At 38.7% G+C, this 24,793-nt stretch overlaps 3 protein-coding genes across 3 annotated transcripts in view; 2 read left to right on the top strand and 1 right to left on the bottom strand.

The window, feature by feature from the left end:
• The first annotated feature begins 3,431 nt into the window (after window positions 1-3,431).
• LOC106179680 (matrilin-4) lies at window positions 3,432-9,195 on the top strand. The gene is made up of 5 exons (XM_087013313.1): window positions 3,432-3,623; window positions 4,923-5,134; window positions 6,965-7,133; window positions 7,904-8,053; window positions 8,732-9,195. The coding sequence occupies exons 1-5, from the start codon at window positions 3,557-3,559 to the stop codon at window positions 8,935-8,937; spliced, it is 804 nt and encodes a 267-aa protein (XP_086869439.1). The 5' UTR covers window positions 3,432-3,556; the 3' UTR covers window positions 8,938-9,195.
• Window positions 9,196-11,445: 2,250 nt separating this feature from the next.
• Window positions 11,446-15,281, bottom strand: LOC106179670 (fibulin-1-like). The gene is made up of 4 exons (XM_087014083.1): window positions 15,014-15,281; window positions 14,408-14,426; window positions 11,926-12,045; window positions 11,446-11,537 (listed from the first exon to the last, which is right to left on the bottom strand). The coding sequence occupies exons 1-4, from the start codon at window positions 15,065-15,067 to the stop codon at window positions 11,446-11,448; spliced, it is 285 nt and encodes a 94-aa protein (XP_086870209.1). The 5' UTR covers window positions 15,068-15,281.
• A 4,247-nt stretch (window positions 15,282-19,528) lies between these two features.
• Window positions 19,529-24,793, top strand: part of LOC106179669 (uncharacterized) — a 33,470-nt gene continuing 28,205 nt past the window's right edge. Inside the window, exons 1-4 of the mRNA XM_087013311.1 lie at window positions 19,529-20,042; window positions 20,762-20,973; window positions 21,401-21,569; window positions 22,409-22,558. Coding sequence (XP_086869437.1) covers window positions 19,976-20,042; window positions 20,762-20,973; window positions 21,401-21,569; window positions 22,409-22,558 — 598 coding nt within the window. The 5' untranslated portion in view covers window positions 19,529-19,975. The remainder of the gene's footprint in view (window positions 20,043-20,761; window positions 20,974-21,400; window positions 21,570-22,408; window positions 22,559-24,793) is intronic.

Genomic DNA, 24,793 nt, shown 5'->3' with positions numbered 1-24,793 from the left:
GTCTGGCTACGACATATAGACCTGAACCGGTTCTAGTCCGTGTGTGGATGCTTCCGGCAAAGGGTTAACTATAACGGTTGAAGTGTGGCGTCGGGCCTGCAGTGTACATGTACTTTCTGACTTAATGATCTTAGGGCGCATTCTCATAGATTTTAGATCGATCTATCCCCTTGGGGAGTCTCACTAGATTACTGTCAGGTAATCCGGCTTAAATGTCCGTCCCGCCTACTACAAGCTGTAAGGGGGTAATTAACTTTCGTGCGCGCTCGGCTGATAGCTATTTAGCGGGAACCCCCAGGGAGTTAGGTCAATCTAGTTGGATCGATCTAATCTCTGGGAATTGGGTCTTAGTTACAGCGGCTCCAATGTCCATGCAATGTTCCATGATTCAAGGAACACAGCGTGTGTGTCATTTCATCAGAACCGTCTAGTTCCGGGAATATGCTTGGAAATGGTGTTAGCTGGCCCAGTTTCTGGAAAGGTTGTGCTGGATTTTAAACACCAAGGCATTGACCTCGACGGGATTACCCGTCCCTGGCATTTCCGCCACGATTACTGTAATTACACAGTAAACGTATAAAATTAAAGCTGATATAATACGATGTTCCATTTCCACAAATAGCTCTAGGCTAATGACTTGATAGCGAAAAATCTTTGATGTCAATTGATCTATTATGAGGGTAATGCAAGGATTAGATTAAGAAATTAATAATTTTTGATGACACTCAGACGGGGTTGACTACGCATGATCAGCAGAATCACGAAATTCTGCTTAAAATAATCTTCAAAAACCGAGTATTCTAACGGGGGTTCTTTTTTACATAAGCTTGTCTCAGCTTCCTGCAAAGGCATTCTGTTGAAAAATTTAGGAGCATAACCATTTCTACATGGCGAATAGGAGGGGAGCAAAACTAGATTTAACTCTACTTATTATTGGACAATATGCGTCAGGGTTTTTGTAAATATGTAAATAATATGATATAAGAGAAATAAAGTATATAAAAAAAGGAGTATTCATTTATGATTGATATTTATTTCAGTGACATCAATTTTTATTGATGACTTTCGAAGTTTTGAAGACCTACCAACCATTTCATATGAAAACAATTTTATCAAAATGCTATTAAGAGCAATTTTCCGAACATCTGTACCCTAGTTTCATATTCGGCTGGAGTGTTTCGTGCATGTTTTCGATTTATGATATCAAACGTGGCAGCTGCGTCCAACACTAGGACCCAATATTGCTTCCCAGTACAATTTAGCCTTCAGTTAAGTATTCCAAAGTATATAACTACAATGAAAAGAGTTTAGAAAAACTACATGGACACCTTGCAAGCTACTCATCAAATCAGATAACAGGTATAAAACATAAAAATACATCACAAGATCAAAATAATCAAACCTAAATCATGAGTTTTCATTTGCCGTCTGAGAATGACCAAAGGATACTGACAGTCAATGAAAATGCATCAGAAAACTTTCTTGTACTTTTTTTACCGGGAATTGATTCCAACCATATTAACGAGAACAAATGCACTTGTTTGGTCATAAGAGAGTGGGCTGACCACTATTTCATATTTCACATATTTAACACGAAAACTGTTATTTTCTTAATGTTCCAAAGGAACTTAAAATATTATTTGATAAATAAATGATGCGTTTTCATTGACTGTAGTACACTTGTCAGCAAGTTTTCTACATCACTATTTCAGTACAAGTTTTTTTTAAAATACAATTCTGCTTTAAGGATATTGTCACCCTTCGCCCAAACCTCCTTATTTACATCTGATCGTTCATTCTTTTGGGTAATACATAAATCTTCAGTGTTCAGTGACTAAATTAATTAACATTTATACATAGGTCATCTTACGGGTTACGTCATAATTGCGATTTGGAGTTAAAACTGTAAAAATCGGTTTCTCAAATATCTATTTAACCTGAGCACCCACGATCACCGTTCCAACGCCTATTTAACGACACCATTTAGTACGCCAAAACCCTGCCAGGATTTTTCTTGGACGTCTTAGACGAAATTTTATCGTTGATAAAGAAAAACAATTCCTCTGTTTAATGAAAATCGGTAATTAGGGAATCTTAACAAAAGCATTTAAACCAAAATAATGGCTACAACGCCAATTGCTATCTCACCTCAAATAGAAATGTTTTAAATGACGATTAAAGCTCTGAATTGCCTAAGCTTATACAGGTACTTTGCAACGAAAAATATATAAAGGCTGATATTGCATATTGTCGAGGGTTTTTTATTATTTTAAATCAGCACAAAAATAGATGCATTATTGAATAATTAGATGCAGGAAAAACTCATTTTCGGTATGTGGAATCATGAAGGGTTACAATATCCTTAATCGGCCTTTGATTAACGTTTCCTGAAAGCACTCCAAAACGAATGAAAATGATCAGTAGTTCTAATAAAATGCAACATAGCGGATATAGGAGCGCGTTGTAAGTCGATTATCGCACAAGCACAGCCGGGAAAAACAAATCCTGATAATTATGTAAAACCGTCCAGTTTCCTACATGATACGGGTTCTTGTTGCAACCATGCTCCAGATTAAGGTTTATAGTTTGCCATGTTCAAATACAAAGTTGCCCTGCTGCACTGAGAGCGGCAAAATTGTGCTGATGGTTGATTATTGAAAACTTTCACCTTGGGTTACGATGGCAAAAACCGTCTTCTTATCCAATTTTTGCTTGTCAGTCAGGATTTTTAGACTGTAGGTCCCGAGAATAAACTCTGTGGTTTCCTCTTCCAAGTTTAAATAATGAAGTTGAAGGCGAACCACGTTTTTTCGCCGTTAAAATAATGAAATGAAATGAGCTGCAATGATGACAGCACGTTGCATTAACGTTGAGCAAATGCAGATCCTCGGTTGTAGCAAAATACAGTACAAACTAATCAACAAGTGGCATACATGACATATAACGCACACCGTAAACGGCTCTCATATTCATTGACATCCTTCATTTATGACGAAAATGACGTCTATACTCTACATGTACCCACCTAGTTTAGACAGCGTTCAGATTTAAGCATCGTAGCAGCTGGATCGATCCAATTCTGCAAGGGATTCTCGCCATATTCCATTCAGTGTCATCAGCTAAATTGTACCACAAGCCACATTTCAATAGGGAGTAATTAAGTTTCGTGTGCGCTCGACTGAATTACCCCCTAGCAGCTCGTGGAGGTGTGTCAGATATTTGAGCCGTTTACAGCATCGACGTAGGGAAAAATTTCCGCAGAATTCGATCGATCCAGCTGGCACGATGGGTTTGTCTGAACGCTCCCTTAGTGCTGTAATCAGTGGTGCTCCCCGGGTGATATGTTTTCATTAACATGACAACAGCAGTCGGCCTCTGCGTTAAAATAACACTGGTAGGAAATATTACAAAGCAGCTGAGCTTAGACGTATCCTGTTTTGGAGAGGAGTTCCGGGAACAGCGCTCATATTTAAGCCTTTTCATAAGTAGTACACGCTACACAGTTGCTTGAACAGAAGATAAAGACATCACAGAAGTTACAGGTCAGGAAGAGAAGATGTGGCGTACGAATGTTGCTGGGGTTTGTTTGGCAATGGTCGCAGCCGTGGTGATGGTCAACGCAGGTATTTAGTTTTTTTTTTTCTATTTTCATTTCTTATCCATTTAACTTAGTGCTGTTTTATTATACTTGTATATCTCTTATACGCCGTTATCAAAGATGCATTTGTCTAGAATTATGTTTTCATTTAACTTATAGAAAGGATGCCTCAACCGCTATATATATATATATATATATATATATATATATATATATATATATATATATATATTTTTTTTTTTTTTTGTTTATTTTGTCCCAAAACTAGCCTAGCTACCTGTAGCTGCCATTTAGGTATCAAAATTAATATTGTGTTCTTCTTCAAAATAAGGAAAAGGTGTGTCTATATTTTCATGGCTTGTGAAGCTGTTTTGAATCTGCTAACGTCTTTCTTAAAATCTTTAAAGGACATGAACTTATAGAAAGGATGCCTCAACCGCTATATATATATATATATATATATATATATATATATATATATATATATATATATATATATATATATATTTTTTTTTTTTGTTTATTTTGTCCCAAAACTAGCCTAGCTACCTGTAGCTGCCATTTAGGTATCAAAATTAATATTGTGTTCTTCTTCAAAATAAGGAAAAGGTGTGTCTATATTTTCATGGCTTGTGAAGCTGTTTTGAATCTGCTAACGTCTTTCTTAAAATCTTTAAAGGACATGAACTTATAGAAAGGATGCCTCAACCGCTATATATATATATATATATATATATATATATATATATATATATATATATATATATATATATATATATATATATATATATATATATATATTTTTTTTTTTTTTTTTTTTTTGTTTATTTTGTCCCAAAACTAGCCTAGCTACCTGTAGCTGCCATTTAGGTATCAAAATTAATATTGTGTTCTTCTTCAAAATAAGGAAAAGGTGTGTCTATATTTTCATGGCTTGTGAAGCTGTTTTGAATCTGCTAACGTCTTTCTTAAAATCTTTAAAGGACATGAACGCCGTTTTAATCGTTCAAACGTATCCTTGCCCATTGTGTAATGTTACAAGAGTGATAAAGTTGGGTCATTAGATTGACCATTTTATTGATGGGAGTCAAACTTTCCATTTATATAACTTATTTAGATGTACAGGGTGTATACCTGGGCTTGACATGTTGGTATTAGAGCGCGTTCAGAACAAGTTGATCCGCGGATCATATGTTCTGAATGTGACCTTAAACTGTTCTGTACCAGTGGCAATTCTAGCTGGCACCAAACTGCCCTACCCAATTCTGTGACAGCTAGCACGGCCTGGGATATGATTTAACTCGTCTGTCTTCCATCCTAACAGTGAGTGTGTACAGGAGTGAGCAGGACGTGGAATCCGCTATAAGGTCTGGCTTCATCAGCCGTCTGCGCCCGTCAGGGGGTTTCCGGGGCCTGACCCGCAATGGCGCCTCAGGTTCAGGTTCAGGTATCCCCAAAGTGGACCTCTTGTTTGTGTTGGACAGCAGCGGTAGCATCTCAGAGAGCGAGTTTTACACCCTGAAGCAGGCTATGAAGGTTAGTGCCACGAATTACATTGCAGATTAAGACAAGAAAATGTGCCTTTTACAGTTACAGGATGTGTCGTCATCAGGGGAGGGGGGAGAGACTACATTTTCTTACAGCATGCACCATATTACGAAATGCAGTAGCAGTATACCCTCTAACAGGGCGACTGATAGATTTTTCACAGATATTCACAGATATGTCTCTAGAAAGATAGATGGTCATTTTGATTCAAACTCACCCTGTTGAGAAATCCCATGCGGAAACAATTATCTCTGCGCGCGCGCCAAAGGCTTTGTACTTGCTCTGCATGAGCTGAGCTTCACAACGATGTGATAACTGCTCGTTACGCAACCAGTCTAAGGCTTTTTTAGACCACGGTGGAAGTGAAGAACAAAAGACTCAGACGTGGTGTAACTCGCATAACCGCACGTCTCGCATGAATGCGTTATAACCCGCTAAACACGCACATACTACTCATCGAAGCACAGAACCGTAAACACACCTGAAAGCAAGTTAATTAGGGACTGAGCGTTTATCACCACATATGAAAAAAGAAAGAACAAAAAAACAAGCTGTATTATATTTCAAAAGTGATCTTTTTGCCGTTTTTTATTATTACAACTCTCAATAACAGAAGGTATTTCAATTGTTAAAATTTTGTCGTCCTTTTCCGTATTTTGCTTCATTGGAGGTGCCGATAAAGAGCTTGCAGGCTGGGTTGAAGATGAAGTTACTGAAGCGCACGATGCTTTTGAAATTCAAAATATAGTTGTTTCACGAATATTGCATATTTATTTGAAATGTCTTAACAATATTGAAGCAGGGTGCTGCTGCGACTTAAAAGATAATAACGAATGATAAGAAAAATTAAACACACCTGGGGGATAGGAAGTGCCATCTTGGCGCTTAATTTACGTTATGAATCTAGCCAACCAATAGTCCAAAATCTCTAGATTTCCCTCCTCAAGGGCCAGTGAGGGTCGACCATAGTGACAGTTCTAAAATTACGCCACGTGAGCCAGTCCTTAAAGATATTACATGCCCAGGTCGTATTTTTCTGTGTGTTTGCTGGAATTCTGTCTGCAACCATTTTTTCAAATTCAGCGGAATGTACTGGCTCTTCGAACAGCTTTGATTCTGCATCGACATCCACCTTATATAACGATTGGGTTGGTAATAAATCTAGCTGAGAGAGGGTGACGCCCTCCTCCGCCCCAAACATGATGAATAGTGTGGTAATGAAGATAGCGGGGTAGTTGCGTGAGTGTGATGTCGTGAACTGTTGTTGAAGTTAATGGACCGTGGTCTAAGTAAGATAGACCCCTCGTCAGCGAGGGTTATGTGACATCCACTCGTGCTACGCACTCGTGTATGCCACATAACCCTCGCTGACTCGGGGTCTATCTATTACTTATCTGTCACAGAAGAGCAAGTGATTAAAGTCAGAGCAATTAACTGTCTTGATTGCTGTCACGCAGACTTAGACAGGACCTGCTAAGTGGCAGTGCCTGAGCAGTTATGCAAACAATAACCAGCCATGTAATCAGCCTTGAGAGGGTAGTAGCAGTATAAGGAAACCAAACAGTAAAAGTAAAAGAGTTGCATTTTATGTGTGGGAGATTATGTCTTTTTAATGAGAAACCGCATAATTGGGAAAGATATCAACCTTATTGTAATAAAATCGATGCCAGTAATACTATACATGTCGAGCCTTATTCAATTAAATTATATGAAAGTTTAATAGCAAAAACATTCGTTCGGTAGGGTGTTTTAATTTTTATTTATTTATTTATTTATTTATTTATTTATTTATTTATTTATTTATTTGGTATCTTTCAGGACGTCGTGGCCGTGGTACACGAGCAGACCCCCATACAGCCGGGTGGATCACGCATCGCTGTCATGAAGTTTTCAGAAAAATCTAAAACCAATATGCAGTTTGGTTTTGGCGCCAAAACAACTGAACTCCAGGTCAAGATGGCGATCGATGCCCTCACTCACGATAAAGGTAACCAGCCGTTAAGCCTTTCAAGTTAAAAGTTACAGTAGTATTTCATTCATAAACTAAAAATGTGAATTTTTACTGGTTATGTTATTACACATTATAAATTGTCCGTAAACAAACATTTTATTTCTGAGCAATTCTCCCCTAAAACAATCCCTTATTAAATTTTATTTCATTTAATTAAATACATTAATTCATGTAGCCAATCAGTCATTCATTTACTTAGTAAGAGATCCCTTCCAAATAAATACTTTGCAAACAACTCATTAAAATACCATGAATTCCATTCTTACCTCCAAAACAGCGGTTGTCGCAAATTATTCTGGGATCTGTGCTTGCCTCCATAGGTACTTACTCTCAGTGATAAGCTCCAAGAGTGCATTCCCAGAGATTTAGATCGATCCAACCAGATCGACTTAACTCCCTGAGGGTTCACGCTAAATTGCTGTCAGCCGAGCGCGCACGACAGTTAATTACCCCTTTACAGCTTTTAGTAGGAGGGACAGACATTTAAGCCGGTTTAGCTGACACCAATCTAGTGAGACTCCCCAGGGGGATAGATCGATCTAAATATCTGTGGGAATGGGGTCTAAGAGATTATTACAAAAACAATCAAACAAACTGTTCCAGAGAAAAAACAACGACTAACTTTGAATAACCTTGGATATGTGAAAATTGTCGTTTAATCCGGAAAAAAACATTTTTGTCAAACACGAACAGTTGTTAACCTTTTAATCGTACATTAATTTATCCACTGTGTATATCTAATTCAGGAGGCTGGACGGCTACGGGAACGGCCCTGGAGAAAGCCAAAGAGGTGTTCCAAGGCAGCGACCCGAGCAGAGTGAAGATGATTTGGGTCCTCACGGACGGCGAGTCCAACGTACAGCCCAAACCGGGGATCCCTGCCGCAGCCTTAAGGCGTTAGTATTGTGACTGCACTTTCCTTTCCAACTTAAACGTTAACAATTTTAAAGTACACTGTATCCAGTAGCTCAGATATTTCCAAGGTGCCTGCTCTGGCAACTACTTGTACCCCTGCGGGTTAATTATTATTATTATTATTATTATTATTATTATTATTATACCCCGTAGCGCTATACGCTATATGGGAGCGTCTTATCATGAACATGTACATGTAGGCAGTATTTTCCCTGTGCGTAAATATTTCTCTGCCTCCATTCCAATGTGATATATTGGACTTATATTTAACGGACTTATATTTAACGGTTAATTCGGTGTCAAAAACTGCCAGGTTAATATATGTAGGGCTTCACAAGATGTAAACCTAGTGGTGCCCCTGAGTTCTTGTTCATTTTGGTCAACTGACATTGACTCTTTTGGTTTGCAGCTGTGTAGTTGTGCATGTGAATGAGAGAGAGATAGAGAGAGAGACGGAGAGAGGGAGAGGGGAGAACAGAGAGTGAAAGATAGAGAGAGAGAGAGAGAGGGAGAGGGGAGAACAAAGAGAGAGAGGAAAAGAGAGACAGAGAGAGAGAGAGAGAGAGAGAGAGATGGAGAAAGGAAGGGAGGGAACGGAGAGAGAGAGAGAGAGAGAGCTATACCACCTACAAGTAACCACGGTGTGTATTATGTTACAGGGGACAACATCCTCATCTACGTGGTGCCCATCGGAGACGCCGTCAACCAAGCCAACAGTTCTGCCCGGAGAGAAGTCGAGTCTATGGCGTCCGAACCGAAAGAGGAGTACATCTATGAGTTCCCGTCGGCCGCCGTGGCCAGCCGCACGCTCTCGAGGCTGGCTAACCGTGGAAACATGTTCAGTGGTTTCAGAATCCAAGGATAGAACACAAACGCGGCCTTCATCGTAGATATTTGTTGATGATACGGAATCGCCATAATTAGAAACCCTGGTTACCGATAAACAGTTATGCAACAGTAATTAATGTTGATATCCGAATGCGTCTTATAAAGCGTATTCGGTCTCAAATAACTCTTTCATGGACATATAGCAGACGTTTCGTTGTCATCGCTCCACTTCTACACGTCAACAATATTGTCACCTATTTATCTTGTGACTATTAAAATGTGGAATCAGCTGAAACGTGTTTAGATTCTTTTACTGTCCGAGTAAAAATATTTTCCATGTTGGGTTTACATAAAGATAGGAACATACAGATACAAGATATCCTCCTTGTTTTAAAAAAATAATAAAACAAACTCATGAGTAGATCATACAACGCTCTAGCGTTTCTCTAAACAAGAAATACATTTTATATATCAGAGAGAAATGCGCAAGTTAAGCCTTGTTGTTCGGTCACTTAACAGTTTGTGTGATTGTGCATCTTTATTACAGGTGGGCGAACTAAACCCCCTCCCTTCCTCTCTCTCTCTCTCTCTCTCTCTGATACCGCATCATTAACAAACACGATTCAAATAAAAAACAAAGAAAAACCAACACAGTGAGACTGAGAACACGGCCTGAGAGAGAAAATTGTCGCAAGGAAGGCGTTCCTCCGGCATCAAAACGGACAAAATGCGCTAAAACCAACATCCACTCTAACATTCAAATTGATCAGAGCATACTAGGTTGTAAAACCGGAGTCTCAACTACCGCATCGCTTTCACAAGATTTTACATGAGCTTAATTGAGTGTAATTTATTCTTTTTCGGTCTACCTGGTTAAAGTCATAAACGATACACATTAAATATTTATAAATTTTGAGCTACGATTTTAACTCGATCGTGTCGCTCCCCTAAAAGCGGATGAAACCGATTTTTTATAATTAAAGAAAAATTCAGAACAGATAGCTTGTAATACTGACTTTATAGTGAAGCTAGTATATTGATGATAATAATAATTATATTTATTCTTGCAGTTTTAAGGTGAATTGTACATATATGTATTTACTATAAAATGACAAAAAAAGAGAGTAAAACACGAAATAAAACTGTCAACTAAATGAGAAAAGGATTCATTGATTAAATCGTATATCAAACTATTGAATCGTTCACTTTCTTTAAAACAGCAAGTACACAATTTCCGATCAAATGGTTGTTATGGCGGTCGCCATTTTGTGACGTCACGCCGACTTCTAGAATTGTCGTTGTGGAAACTATTAGTATAAAAACGGAGCAAAAACGTCATGTTTCACTTCCCGGATCACTTCTCAAAACTTACCACCTCCTCCTTGGCCCACTTCTGACAGTTCCTGAAAATTTCATCAAAATTTGAGTTATGTTGATGAAAACATAACCTCCTTGGCGGTGATAATAATACGAATAAAGGAGCACAATGTGTGCTGATTGTGAAAATTTTGTAAACAAAAACTGCTAAAAATGAACAAAAGTAAATATGTATGTCCATAAGGAGAAATTGAAAATTTTGCTTACTATGCATGTCTTTTGGTCACCGTCAAGCTTGTAACCAACACGGCAGCTACACGTGCGAGAAGGCCAGTTAGATATGCAGACGTCACTGCACCCGCCATTGTCTTCACAGATCGAGATGAGTCACTGGTCACTACTCTAATACTCTGGGGGTTGGAGTGCCAGAGAAGCAATATCCTGGAAAACGCTGAGTGTTTGCAAAACAAGTGCAGTCACCGTTAATGCTATGAAACGCGTGGACTTCAGGATTCGGGTCATAGCGACAGGCCAAATGTAATATACAATTATGAAAATAGCTACAGGCCAATGTTTTTATTGATTAAAAAAGTGCTAGAGCGTTAAGATTTCAGCCCCAAGCCAATGAGATTCCCTTTCCAGTGAACTAATTTGGAATATACGAAACGAAAAGCTGCCAATCTTACCTGCAAACCGTATACGGGTATCCACTAAAACCAGACATTTTAAAACAAATTCAAAATATTTGAACTTTTAAACAAGGAAACCAGCGAACACTGGTTGAATAGAGGCTCTGTCTTACCCTCGCATGATACACCGTCGGTGTAAAGCCTATAACCCAGACGACACTCGCAATGCTATGCCGGCAATGCAATGCCGTTAATGCTATGAAACGCGTGGACTTCAGGATTCGGGTCATAGCAACAGGCTTAATACAATATACAATTTTTGGGTAAATCCAACATAGCGCAGTAGACGTGACTATCATATTTACCTATGTATTCCAAAAATTCACAAGTGCTCTTATTCAAATATCACATAAGTCGGTTTTTTGGGGCTTTATAAGAGAATGACTAAAACTCAAATGGACAAAGTCCAAAAAAAAAAAAAAGAAAAGAAAAAGAAAAAATTAAAATTAAAAAAAGTAAAATAGGCTTCTGCTGCTCAGCCGGTACCTGTACACTATGTATTTATCTCTATGGTTTACCTTCACATCTGTTTCCTTGTTTCAAGCTATATCCACGTTGGCATGCACAGCGGAAAGACCCAGGTACGTTAATACAGTCCACTGGGTAGTCCCCTCCCAACACTCGTCCACATCTGCAGGGAAATAATAATAATAATAATAATGATAATAATAATGATAATAATAATAAACTACCAGACAGAACACCCAGAGGACATGTATACACCAATGAAAAAACCAATTTTGATATTTTGAAAAAAAATGTAAGGAGACTGAAATTGAAATAACTTCTTTTTCCCTGAAGAACTGCTACTCCTGAATTGTTTTGCCTTGTCAAAATTTGTGAAAAATCTTTTGAGACATGTTAACTATCAATCCAAAAAAGTATTAATTAATGAATAAAATAAATTATTTAATTAAAATAAATAAATAAATAAATAAAAGATACCAATAAATTAGCCAAAAAAGAACAAAAGTAAATAATTGTATATTGCATAAGGAGAAATTGAAAATTTTACTTACCTATGCACGTCTTTTGGTCACCGTCAAGCTTGTAACCAACACGGCAGCTACACGTGCGAGAAGGCCAGTTAGCTATGCAGACGTCACTGCACCCGCCATTGTCTTCACAAGGATCTGCTTCTGCAAGAATCGATGTAAACAGATTGTTGATTGTTATTTTAGTTACGTTTATAAAAACATTGATATGGTAAGCAATACTGCTCAATAAGTGGTGAAGCAAGTTATGTTTTTGGAAAATGTCAGATCGAGATGAGTCACTGGTCACTACTCTGATACTCTGGGGGTTGGAGTGCCAGAGAAGCAATATCCCGGAAAACGCTGAGTATTTGCAAAACAAGTGCAGGCACCGTTAATGCTATGAAACGCGTGGACTTCAGGATTCGGGTCATAGCGACAGGCCAAATGTAATATACAATTATGAAAATAGCTACAGGCCAATGTTTGTATTGATTAAAAAAGTGCTAGAGCGTTAAGATTTCAGCTCCAAGCCAATGAGATTCCCTTTCCAGTGAACTAATTTGGAATATACGAAACGAAAAGCTGCCAATCTTACCTGCAAACCGTATACGAGTATCCACTAAAACCAGACACTTTAAAACAAATTCAAAATATTTTAACTTTTAAACAAGGAAACCAGCGAACACTGGTTGAATAGATGCTCTGTCTTACCCTTGCATGATACACCGTCGCTGAGCAGCCTATAACCCAGACGACACTCGCAGACACGTATCGTTGACGAGGTCCTCCTACATATGTGCTCACAGTCGCCATTGTTGACGTCACAAGGGTGAGGTGCCGCGGTGTGCGCAGGTGTGGTTAGATTAGTGAAGACAGGTGCTGGGGTTATTCTGGTCCTGAGAGTCCGTCGTTGGCCCCCGTCCTCCGTAGTCAGTGCTGGCGTAGTGCGTCTCACAGGGGCAACTGTATTTAATGTTGATAAGAATGGACTAGGGGTTATTTTAAGGTAATTGCTGGTTTAGTTCGCTCTTTTAATATTACATGATATCAAATGTACATATATCTACTGCTGTAGCTTTGCCAGCGAAACGAATAAAGCACGGTGGCGGTGGGGGGGGGGATGTGCAAAACCCTGCATACCCCAAGGGAACACAAACACAGTATATCGTGAAACATAATACTTCGAACATGGCACATAACACTTACGCCGGCATCCCTGTCCATTTTCTCTGGGAATATAGCCCTCCCTACAGTCGCATCTGTAACCGTGTCCGTCTCGGCTTCCCGTGGGGACACATTTTTCAGAGTTTCTGCAATTGCGGTTATTAAAACAGGGATGGTTTCGTGCTGTAAAAAAAAAAAGAAACTATAAGATAATATTTTTAAATGCCTAGGGTTTGTGTCAAAACTACTTGGGCTTTAACATTTCATTTAATCGTCCTACAACTGTGTGTAATCATACTTTAATATGTTCGTTTTGTACTTCAAATAAAATTAATTCTAGAATATGGCTGTGGAATATAAACACGCACTTCACGTATTAATAGATATAAATAAATAAATACGTAGCTATTCAGCTGTGCGATTCAAAACCTAAATAACAACCTATTCAAGCTTCATGGAGAACACCTTGAATACATGGCTCAAAATTAAAAATAAGAATTAACACACATCGAGCATTCACAAAACAACCCCAATCAGCTCACCAAACAAATCGACCCACATACCCACTCACCCACACTCTCGCTTACCCCCACCCCCACCCTTACATACACACATTTCTACACTTACGCAAACAAAGAGTCCCCCTGAATGTCATTTTCCTACTAGGACATGCGCAGTAGTATCCAGAAGGAAGATCGTCGTACGGTATTTGGTAGTTTGGATACGGGACACAAAAGTCACTGCACTGACCATTGTTAATGTCACACGGGCTCTGGGCTGCATTAAAAAAACATCACTCATATCCCACTATTAGATTATTTTGTTAAAAATGAAAAATATACACCTGTCTGGAACTTGCATACAGATTTTTCTACTTAAAAATGAAATCCTGTCACACGTCTTTTGTAAAAATGATAACTGTAAGTATATATACAACTGTACGCTCCTTACCTTAATGTACTCAAATTTCTATTAAGATTGCAAACAAATTAGATTTTTTATTATAGCTCTTAGAAAAGTATTGCTTAATACATAAATGAATATACCCCTGTATGTATTTAAAAAGCTTTTGTAAAAAGATTTTTCATGATCAATTGATTTATACCTTATGACAATACACATTACAATAAAATACTTTGACATGTAGCATCTTTATAATGCAATGGGTATGAAACCCTGAAAGTTGACCTGAATATTCGCCATTTAAGCCCACGCAGCTGAAATTTTGAGGCGAGTCTGTCTGCTTGCACTAACTTATCGGGACTTTTTGAATGGACTTGCACTTACGAAAGTTAAAAAAAAACAATGAAACGAACTATTTGCATGGCAGATCTGACATTCCGTGATAAATTAAACTTACTTGTTCTGCCGCATGTCTTCTGAAATAATAAATGGGAAATATCATGAGAAGCATTTGATTGTATGAGTCAGTTTGAATTACAGAATATAAGTAAGTTTTAACGCCCGTAGTTGAATTACAGACAGGTCACTACTTGATAATATTGCGTCATATTCTGAAAATCGTTAGTATTATCACGAAGCTGAAAGTTAAGTAGGCCTACTGATGTTCAAATTGCAATAACTACAGTTGTGATATTTCACAAACAACGAATACGTTTAATTTTTTAGTTTGTTAAGTGGATGGTACAGTAGCATCCGGGATCACGCCGTGTGAGATTGTCGTCAGAAAATTGGATCGTATTGTAATGTTGACCGCTTAACATGGACATCCTTTTTTCCTAATCATTGATCTAATCCTCTAACCAACGCTACCGAGAGTAATCTCTGAATAAGAGATTTTGTATATCACCACACTTGTCGCCATTGCTTTTACTTTCTTCGGTAAGAACATACTTGTTGTGTATCATATGTGGTGGCTTGAGTAAACCATACATAGCAAAAAAGTGCATCGTGTCTCAGTCACACACACAGAGAGAGAGAGAGAGAGAGAGAGAGAGAGGCTTACCAGTATGGCGAACGTAGCCAGTATCAACACATTCAGCAAACGACCTGCCTGCATTGTGAACTGAGAGTTGTAACCTATGGCGCTCTTTGCCGTGCAGCGGCACTGTTTAGCAATAAAAAGCAATGGGGATACGGACGAGTTTAAAACTTAACTGCTCTGAGATCTATTATTAAAACAACAAAACATACTGAGCCCTGAATTTTAGGGTACGCTCCATTTCATCCACGACAACTATTTCAACTATTTCTCCAGACATGTAAACTTATTACCCTTGGAATTTTAGTAAGAATTGTTGTGTCTGCACTGGGATATGTGCTCTGTTCTTTTATTTCGCCTTTTCAGCCTTCATACTTAAACACACACACAATCACACACACACACAAAAAAAAAAAATGCTTGTTTCGATGCATGTTATTCATGTATCTCTGTGAAGGTGCAGTTAAAGGCTGGGTCACACTGCGCTTGCAACCTTTTGGCAACCTCTTTGCAACCTCAGTCGCAAGGAGGTTGCCATAGGTTTTAAAGTGGTCGCATTAGGTTGCAAACAGGTCGCCTGCGATCGTTGACACACGAAGGCCATTTTCTTTGCACCGACAACCAGTGCGACTGATAATAAAAACGATTGGAAACTGAGAGGTTGCCTATAGGTCACCTCTTGGTTGCCAGTAGGTCGCTGTAACCAGACTAAAACCAGTCGCATACCACCTGTAACTGCACGGTCGATTGACGGTCTTTAGTCGCTTAGTTGCAAACAGGTTACTAACCGGTTGCAAGCGGTGGGCAGCAGGTCGCCAGCAGGTTGCAGTTGAAACTTCATGGTCGATTAACGGTCTTTAGTCGCTTGGTCTCTAACAGGTTTCTTACAGCTCGCATGCACTCGAAAACATGTCTCGAGTAGGTTGCAAGCAACCGTGATAAAATAAGCGTAGGATGATGAGCGTCCACTAAATATATAAATATATTTTTCATTTATATCATGCCATTAAGGCCTTCTAAATATCTTGACAAAAATCGTTATTTATCAATTAAAACGTAGATTGTATTTGTTGTCATCCTTTTAAATTTATTTACAAGGTTTTCATAAGTATTTTTTTTTCAATAAAATAAATAAATGTAAGAGTCCCTATCAGCCACCATACTTGACTAAAAGTGTTATAAATAGAAGCCGCTGAGCCCGTGTCTTCAGTCCCAAGTATGTCATCCAACAGCGTGGGAAGGGTGGCCAGAATGTATTTTGAGAAAGCAAATGCCTGTGAAGAAAGTTCTTCACCAAGTTCCAACACAGACTCTGCTTCCCACGAAGAGGATCAACCGAAAGAATGGGAGGCTAAATTTACTATTAAAGAGGAAGAAGAATTAGTTGAGTTTTTTAAGGAAAACGAGTTTTTCTATTACCAACAATTGAAAGACTTTAAAAACAAATCAAAGAAAGATTGTCTCCTTGATGAAAAAAGCAAGCAAAATAGGAACCACTGGTAAGCTACTGTCCACCTTTTCTCAGTTCTTTTGCCTTAAGCTACTATGTGTTATTAGCAAAGGCCTAATATTAGAATAATGTATAAAAAGTGATACAGGAACAAAACGGCACAGATAATAGAAGAAAGTATCATAAATGCACTGTTTATCTGCATTATTATTAAAGTGCAATTTTTAGGTCTCTAATTTTAGATTGTTGTCAAATTTACTGGTAACATTTTTTAATGACTAAACTTCTAAAGCAGCCGGAAATATCTTACTTTTTTTAATTTGCCAAGTCACAATGGAAGAAAAATTAAGCAAATAGGCGGGCGCAGAGAAAAAAGTAAATAGCAAAGTTTGATTCATACTTTTTACAATAAATTTAATTATCAGGCATTTTTATAACAATAAAACAGTGTCACCAATATAAAGAAGGTCAAATAAATACAAATTAACTTCCTCCCAGTACTTAGAATGCGTACCACAAGGACGGAAACAAATTGATGACGCGCAGGATCCTTCACTATTTAATGATGTTGTATTGTAAGTGTAACGCTTGGGGCTACAAAGACAAAGGGAAAACCACACAATCGGTCGCAAATCAGTTGCTATGCAGTCGGCGACCTTTTAGCAACCGGTTGAATACCACAAAAAGGCTTTTCGGTCGCCAGGAGGTTTTCGGTGCTGCACAAATACAAATATGTGTTTTATTACACCACCGGTTTGATATATATGCCAATATATAGTACAAATATATTTCTTATTTATTATTGTAAGTTTGACAATATTGGTAGTACAGAAATCGACTGGGACGTTATAACAGAATCTCATAGCAGAATCATACTTTAATATTCAAAATATTAAATCATTTGAAGCTGCCACGGAATGGATCCAATCGTTGTATAATAATGTTTAAGATATTCCCTCTGTTGTCATCCGAGAGGGAAATTTACGAGAAGGTAGCTATCGTCACAACTTATAAAATATATATAGTCTGTGCAACCTTGCTGCTACCAGTTGGCAAGCGATCGCTACAGTCCTGCAACCGGTTTTCAGTCTCCAAGTGGTTGCTGACAGCTTGTTTATCGCTCGCCTAACGGTGTGCGACTGGTAACCTCTGACTTGAAGATTGTCTGTAAGAGGTTGCAGATACCATACTGTAACCTTGTTGCAACCGGTTAGCAACTGCTTGCCGATCAAAATATGCATATTAGGTCGCAAAGTGATCGCAAGCGACCACCAGATTTTGTGGTTACAAAGAGGTTGCCAAAAGGTTGCAAGCGCAGTGTGACCCAGCCTTAAGTCAAAGTGATCACATCCTGTTTACTGCCAGTACAACACGATTTTCCGAAAGTCTGCAGGAAACAGGAGTTCGATAAGCACTAACACTTGTCAAGCTTCTGCTGTATATCTTTTATTTTTTATTTGTCTTACTTAGTTATAATTACAGAATCAAGTTTCCAAGCCCCTATAAAACCTGTTTTTTCCTCTCCAGGACATCTTATTTCTTTGGAAAACCGCGTGATTGAGTTCCGGATGTATGACGATATTCACAACAAATACATTCGCACAACACGAATGTATTCTTTCCCCCAAAAATCATATTTTGTTTTAAGCACGTAAAACGATAAAAAAAGTTTGCTAGGTCAGTTGGATTTGTGTCTGAGATTACAGTGTTGTCATTAGCAAGTCGAAAATGATAAATATTAAAAAAGTAAGGCATTTGAAAGTTTTAATTTATTACCGTATTACTTTCTGCTAAAAGCTGCGTAAACTTACAGAACAGGACTCGGCTTCAAATAAAGACTAGAAAACAGAAAAATGTTAGTTTATTCCAATCACATGTGTATCTAAAGTACTTCACCAAAATAAGGTGATTTTACGTAGTTGACTCATTTGTCATTTCTCATCTTTTTAAAGCAGGGTTAAGATTCTCTTGTAGCTTTACTTAAGTAAACTTATCAATGTATACACACGCCCTCCATTGAAAAGTCAAGATTATTTTACGACTTACGGTAGTTTCTTCTATGAAACCCGTTCCCAACACGTGCCATTAACTGTAAACCCGGATTTTGCAGTTAATGACAAAACTGGATCTCATTTCACCATGCTGACTCATTTAAACGCAATATGAAGCGAAAGCAGAAAACATAATTTGGCTTTTCAGTAAATACGCAATTAGGTATTATGTGTTTAAAGCTTTGTTTAATACAATGACGCTTAGACTAACACTTGAAGATATTTAAAATATAGCTAAATTGACAGAATTGTTTGTTTTAAGGTTTTATTACGCTGACGTTAATTATTTTACCCTTCAACGTTATCAAATGTTTTAAAATGATAAACAAAAAAGATGAATAAAGACAATCATGTATATTCTTTGTTGATACATTTTACATTTGTGTCTCCTATGTGGGGCCGTGAGAAGTTGGAAGCTGGCCTCTCAGGTCGTATAGGGGTGATGGACAGAACGTTCACGCCGCGTGCGAGAACTCTACCAACTGAGCCACGCAACCAGCCAGTACACTATTTTACTGTCAATCTCGGTCATACAGCTGTCTCCAATGGACGTCGCTTGTGCCTCCTTTTGCCGACGTTTAAGGACACTGAAGGTGCACAGGCGACAGATTCTGTCGCACCTTTCAGTTTTTGGCCTGGTGTGCCGCCCAGTTTCGATGTGGGTTTATGGTCGCTTAGACGTAGTTTAGCAAGGGTTGACAAAGTGTCATAATTTGTCATTTTATCAACATAAGTTGCCCTTTCACACTTTTGGTTAAGTATACGGAAGAGAGACAATTTACTGTTGGCTTGAAGTTTGCTATTGCATATTTGGTTAAAGTGGACAGTTTGTCTTTGTTTGAAAATTGTGGTGAAGTTTTTGGAGGTGACTGGCTAAGCCACACATCCCCAAGGCCAAATGTGAAAAGTTTTCGGATCTCCTCAGACCATGACATACAAGCTGGTCTGAGAGTGTGGACTGCGGATGGAACAAAGGGGGTCAGCAACTTGTAACTTTTTATCTCTTGTATGTATGCTTGTTTCATTAATGTATTATCAGACATTTGAATAATTTTACACCATAGTTTGACAGATGCAAACTGTATTTTGGTATAGAGGGGAAAGCGGCCAAGTTCAGTGTATACACCATAGTTTGATACGTTTTGATGGAGGCCAAGGATTTGTTTGCAAAATTTTAAGTGTAACTTTTCTGTAGGGCAGTTATCCGTTGACACAGAGTAGCCCCATATCTCTGAGCAGTATTATAGAATTCAAGCAACTGTGTAGCGTGTAACATGACACAACAGACACAACAGTCGGCCTCTGCGTTAAAACAACACTGGTAGGAAGTATAATGAGGAGGCTGCAAGCTTAGACGTATCCTGTTTTGGAGAGGAGTTCTGGGAACAGCGCTCATATTTAAGCCATTTCATAAGTAGTACACGCTACACAGTTGTTTGAACAGAGGATAAAGACATCACAGAAGTTACAGGTCAGGAAGAGAATATGTGGAGTGCGAATGTTGCTGGGGTATGTTTGGCAATGGTCGCAGCCGTGGTGATGGTGAATTCAGGTATTTTTTTGTTTTTTCTATTTTCATTTCTTATCCATTTAACTTAGTGCTGTTTTATTATACATGTACATGTATATATCACTTATACGCCGTTATCAAAGATGCATTTGTCTAGAATTTTGTTTTCATTTAACTTATAGAAAGGATGCGTCTACCGCTATATATTTTTGTTTATTTTGTCCCAAAACGAGCCTAGCTACCTGTAGCTGCCATTTAGACATCAAAATTAACAATGTGCCCTTGTGCACATTTATGAAAAGGTGTGCCTATAGTTATTCATGGCTTGTGAAGCTGTTTTAAATCAGGCTGGCAAATGCAAGGCCCTGGCTAATGTCTGCAATGATTTTCTTAAAATCTTTAAAGGACGTAAACGCCGTGTTAATCATTCAAACGCATTCTTGCCCACTGTGTAATGTTACGAGAGTGATAATGTTGGTCATTAGATTGACCATTTTATTGGTGGAAGTCAATCTGTTCATTTATATTTATATAAACTATTTAGATGTACAGGGTATATGCCAGGGCTTGACAAGCCGTAACAAGTTGGTATTAGAGCGCATTCAGAACAAGTTGGTCCGCGGATCATCTGTTCTGAATGCGACCTTAAACTGCTCTGTACCAGCGACATGTCTAGCTGTCACCAAATTGCCCTTCCCAATTCTGTGACAGCTAGCACGGCCTGGGATATGATTTAACTCGTCTGTCTTCCATCCTAACAGTGAGTGTGTACAGAAGCGAGCAGGACGTGGAATCCGCTATAAGGTCTGGCTTCATCAGCCGTCTGCGTCCGTCAGGGGATTTCCGAGGACTTCACCGCAGTGGCGCCTCAGGTTCAGGTTCAGGTATCCTCAAAGTGGACCTCTTGTTTCTGTTGGACAGCAGCGGCAGCATCTTAGATAGCGAGTTTTACGCCCTGAAGCAGGCTATGAAGGTTAGTGCCACAAATTACGTTGTAGATTAAGTAAATATACGTACTACTAGACAAGAAAATGTGCCTTTTACAGTTACAGGATGTGCCGTCATCAGGGGAGAGGGGAGAGACTACATTTTCTTACAGCGTGCACCATATTACGAAATGCAGTAGCAGTATAAGGAAGCCAAACGGTATAAGTAAAAGAGTTGTTTTTCATGTGTGGGAGATTATGACTTTTTAATGAGAAACCACATAATTGGGAAAGATATCCACCTTATTGTAATAAAATCGATGCCAGTAATACTATACATGTAGATCATAATTCAATTAAATTATATGGAAGTTTAATAGCAAAAACATTCGTTCGGTAGGGTGTTTTAATTTAATTTATTTATTTATTTAATTATTTATTTATTTATTTATTTATTTATTTGGTATCTTCCAGGACGTCGTGACCGTGGTACACGACCAGACCCCCATACAGCCGGGTGGATCACGCATCGCTGTCATGAAGTTTTCACAAATATCTCAAACCAATATGCAGTTTGGTTTTGGCGCCAAAACAACTGAACTCCAGGTCAAGTTGGCGATCGATGCCCTTACTCATGATAAAGGTTACCAGCCGTTGAGCCTTTTAAGTTAAAACTCACAGTAGTATTTCATTCTGATGATTTTGATCATAAACTTAAATTTTGAATCTTTCAGGTTATGTTATTATACATTATAGATCGTTTGCTCTCTAAAGATGTAAAAGGACATTTTATTTGAGAACATTTCTCCCCTAAAACAATCCCTTATGACATTTTATTTCATTTAATTAAATACATTAATTTATGTTGTCAGTCAGTCATTCATTTACTTAACATCTCTTAGTAAGAGATCCCTTCCAAATAAATACTTTGTAAACAGCTCATTAAAATAACACGAATTCCATTCTTACCTCCAAAACAGCGATTGTCGCAAATTATTCTGGGATCTGTGCTTGCCTCCATAGGTACTTACTCTCTGTGATAATCTCTAAGAGCGCATTCCCAGAGATTTTGATCGATCCAACTAGATCGACCTAACTCCCTGGGGGTTCACGCTAAATTGCCGTCAGCCGATCACGCACGGTAGTTAATTACCCCTTTACAGCTTTTAGTAGGCGGGACAGATATTTAAGCCGCTTAATCTGACACCAATCTAGTGAGACTCAACAGGGGTATAGATCGATCTAAATATCTGTGGGAATGGGGTCTAAGAGATTATTACAAAAACAATCAAAAAAGGTGTTCTAAAAAAAAAAACAACTACTAATTTTGAATAACCTTGGATATGTGAAAATTGTCGTTTAATCCGGGAAAAAACATATTTGTCAAATACGAAAAGTTGTTTACCCTCTAATCGTACATTGATTTACCCACTGTGTATTTATCCATTTTAAAGAGCACTGAATATTTTATATCTAATTCAGGAGGCTGGACAGCTACGGGAACAGCCCTGGAGAAAGCCAAAGAGGTGTTCCAAGGCAGCGACCCGAGCAGAGTGAAGATGATTTGGGTGCTCACGGATGGTCAGTCTAACGTGCAGCCCAAACCGGGGATCCCCGCCGCAGCCTTAAGGCGTTAGTATTGTGACTGCACTTTCCTTTCCATCTTAAACGTTAACAATTTTAAAGTACAGTATTAGCAATAGCGTAGATATTTCCAAGGTGACTGCTCTGGCAACTACTTGTACCCCTGGGGGTTGATTATTATTATTATTATTATTATTATTATTATGCAACCCCTTAGCGCTATATGGGAACGTCCTTGTAAAACATGCTTATCATGTACTCGTAGGCAGTATTTTCCCTGGACGTGGATATTCCTCACCCTGAGCTTCAGAGCTAACTTGACACTAACCTTTTCACTGTAGCCTATCTCCATCGTGTCAAGTAACCTCTGACGAAAATAGTTTGACCTATTTTATATAAGCCAATCGAATCCATGTTTCAAAATTTTTCACCAAAGTTTGGTGAAAACGCTGATTGGTTGATCGTCAATCGGCAATCCTCGGCTGATTCCGCAAGCTCCATACTAACAACATAGTTATTGTCGAGTGCGGAGACATCCGAGTAGTTCCGAGTGGTTCCGAGTGCATAACCGTACACAAAGAAAGCGTGGAGTATATCGGAATTGAAACCAGAGCAGTATGATGCCCTGCATCATTATCTACTGAGGGATGATGTATTTTGCGTGCTGCCCACAGATTACGGCAAGTCCCTGATATTCAGCCTTATCTTTGATTGGTCCGGATTTGAACAAAGCGCGCTTTGACTCGTTCGCGTTCATTGGCTAGATCGTTCAATGAGTCATTGAGTGCGGGCTTTAAATTTGATTGGCGGGCGGCGGGGGCACTCGAATCTGGTCAGAGGTTACTTGACACGATGGAGATAGGCTACAGTGAAAAAGGTTAGTGTCAAGTTAGCTCTGAAGCTCAGGGTGATATTCCTCTGCCTCCATTCCAATGTAAAATAATGAACGACTTATATTAACGGTTACTTTGGTGTCAAAAACTGCCAGGTTAATTTATATGGGGCTTCACAAGATGTAAACCTATTGGAGTTCTCGTTCATTTTGGTCAAATGTCACTATTAGCGATTCTTTTGGTTTACAGCTCTGTAGTTGTGCATGAGAGAGAGAGAAAGAGACGGAGAGAGGGAGACGGGGAACAGAGAGAGAGAGAGACGGAGAGAGGGAGAGGGGGGACGGAGAGAGAGAGAGAGAGAGAGACAGAGAGAGGAGGGAAGAGAGAGAACTATATCATCTACAAGTAAAGACGGAGTGTATTATGTTGCAGGGGACAACGTCCTCATCTACGTGGTGCCCATCGGAGACGGCGTCAACCAAGCCAACAGTTCTGCCCGAAAAGAAGTCGAGTCTATGGCTTCCGAACCGAAAGAGAAGTTCATCTATGAGTTCCCGTCGGCCGCCGTGGCCAGCCGCACGCTCTCGAGGCTGACTAATCGTTGGAACATGTTCAGTGGTTTCAGAATCCAAGGGTAGAAAACAAACGCGGCCTTCATCGTAGATATTTGTTCATTAAACGGACTCGGTATAATTATAAACTGCTTTGCAGCAATAATATTAAAATGTTGATATCACAATGCGTTTTATAAAGCGTATTCGGTCTCAAATAGCTCTTTCATGGACGTTGTCCATTGAGTGGTCACCGCTGCATGTCTACAATTGTTTGTCAACAATATTGTCACCTATTTATCTTGTGACTATTAAAACGTGGAATCAGCTAAAACGTGTATAGAATCTTTTACTGTCCGAGTAAAAATATTTTCCATGTTGGGTTTACGTAAAGATAAAAACATGCAGATACAAGACATCCGTCTCTTTGTTTTAACAAAAAAAAAAAAAAAAAAAAAAAAAAAAAAAAAAAAAAAAAACTCATTAGTGGATTATACAAAGCTCTAGCGTTCCTCTAAACAAGGAATGCATTTTATATATCAGAGAGAAATGCGCAAGTTAAGCCTTGTTGTTCGGCCACTTAACAGTTTGTGTGATTGTGCATCTTTATTACAGGTGGGCGATCTAAACCCCCTCCCTTCCTCTCTCTCTCTCTCTCTCTCTCTCTCTCTCTGATACCGCATCATTAACAAACACGATTCAAGTAAAAAACAAAGCAAAGCCAACACACACTTGTGACAGAGAACACGGCCAAAGAGAGAAAAATGTCGCAAGGAAGGCGTTCCGCCGGTGCATCAAAACGGACAAAATGCGCTAAAACCAACATCCACTCTAACATTCAAATTGATCAGAGCATACTAGGTTGTAATACCGGTGTCACAACTACCGCATCGCTTTCA

This window comes from Lingula anatina, chromosome 5 (genome assembly GCF_051362555.1).
Source record: "Lingula anatina isolate TDL-2025a chromosome 5, LinAna3.0, whole genome shotgun sequence".
Lineage (NCBI taxonomy): Eukaryota > Metazoa > Brachiopoda > Lingulata > Lingulida > Lingulidae > Lingula > Lingula anatina.
The sequence above is the reverse complement of the archived record's forward strand: the minus strand, read 5'-3'. Positions and strand labels throughout refer to the sequence as shown.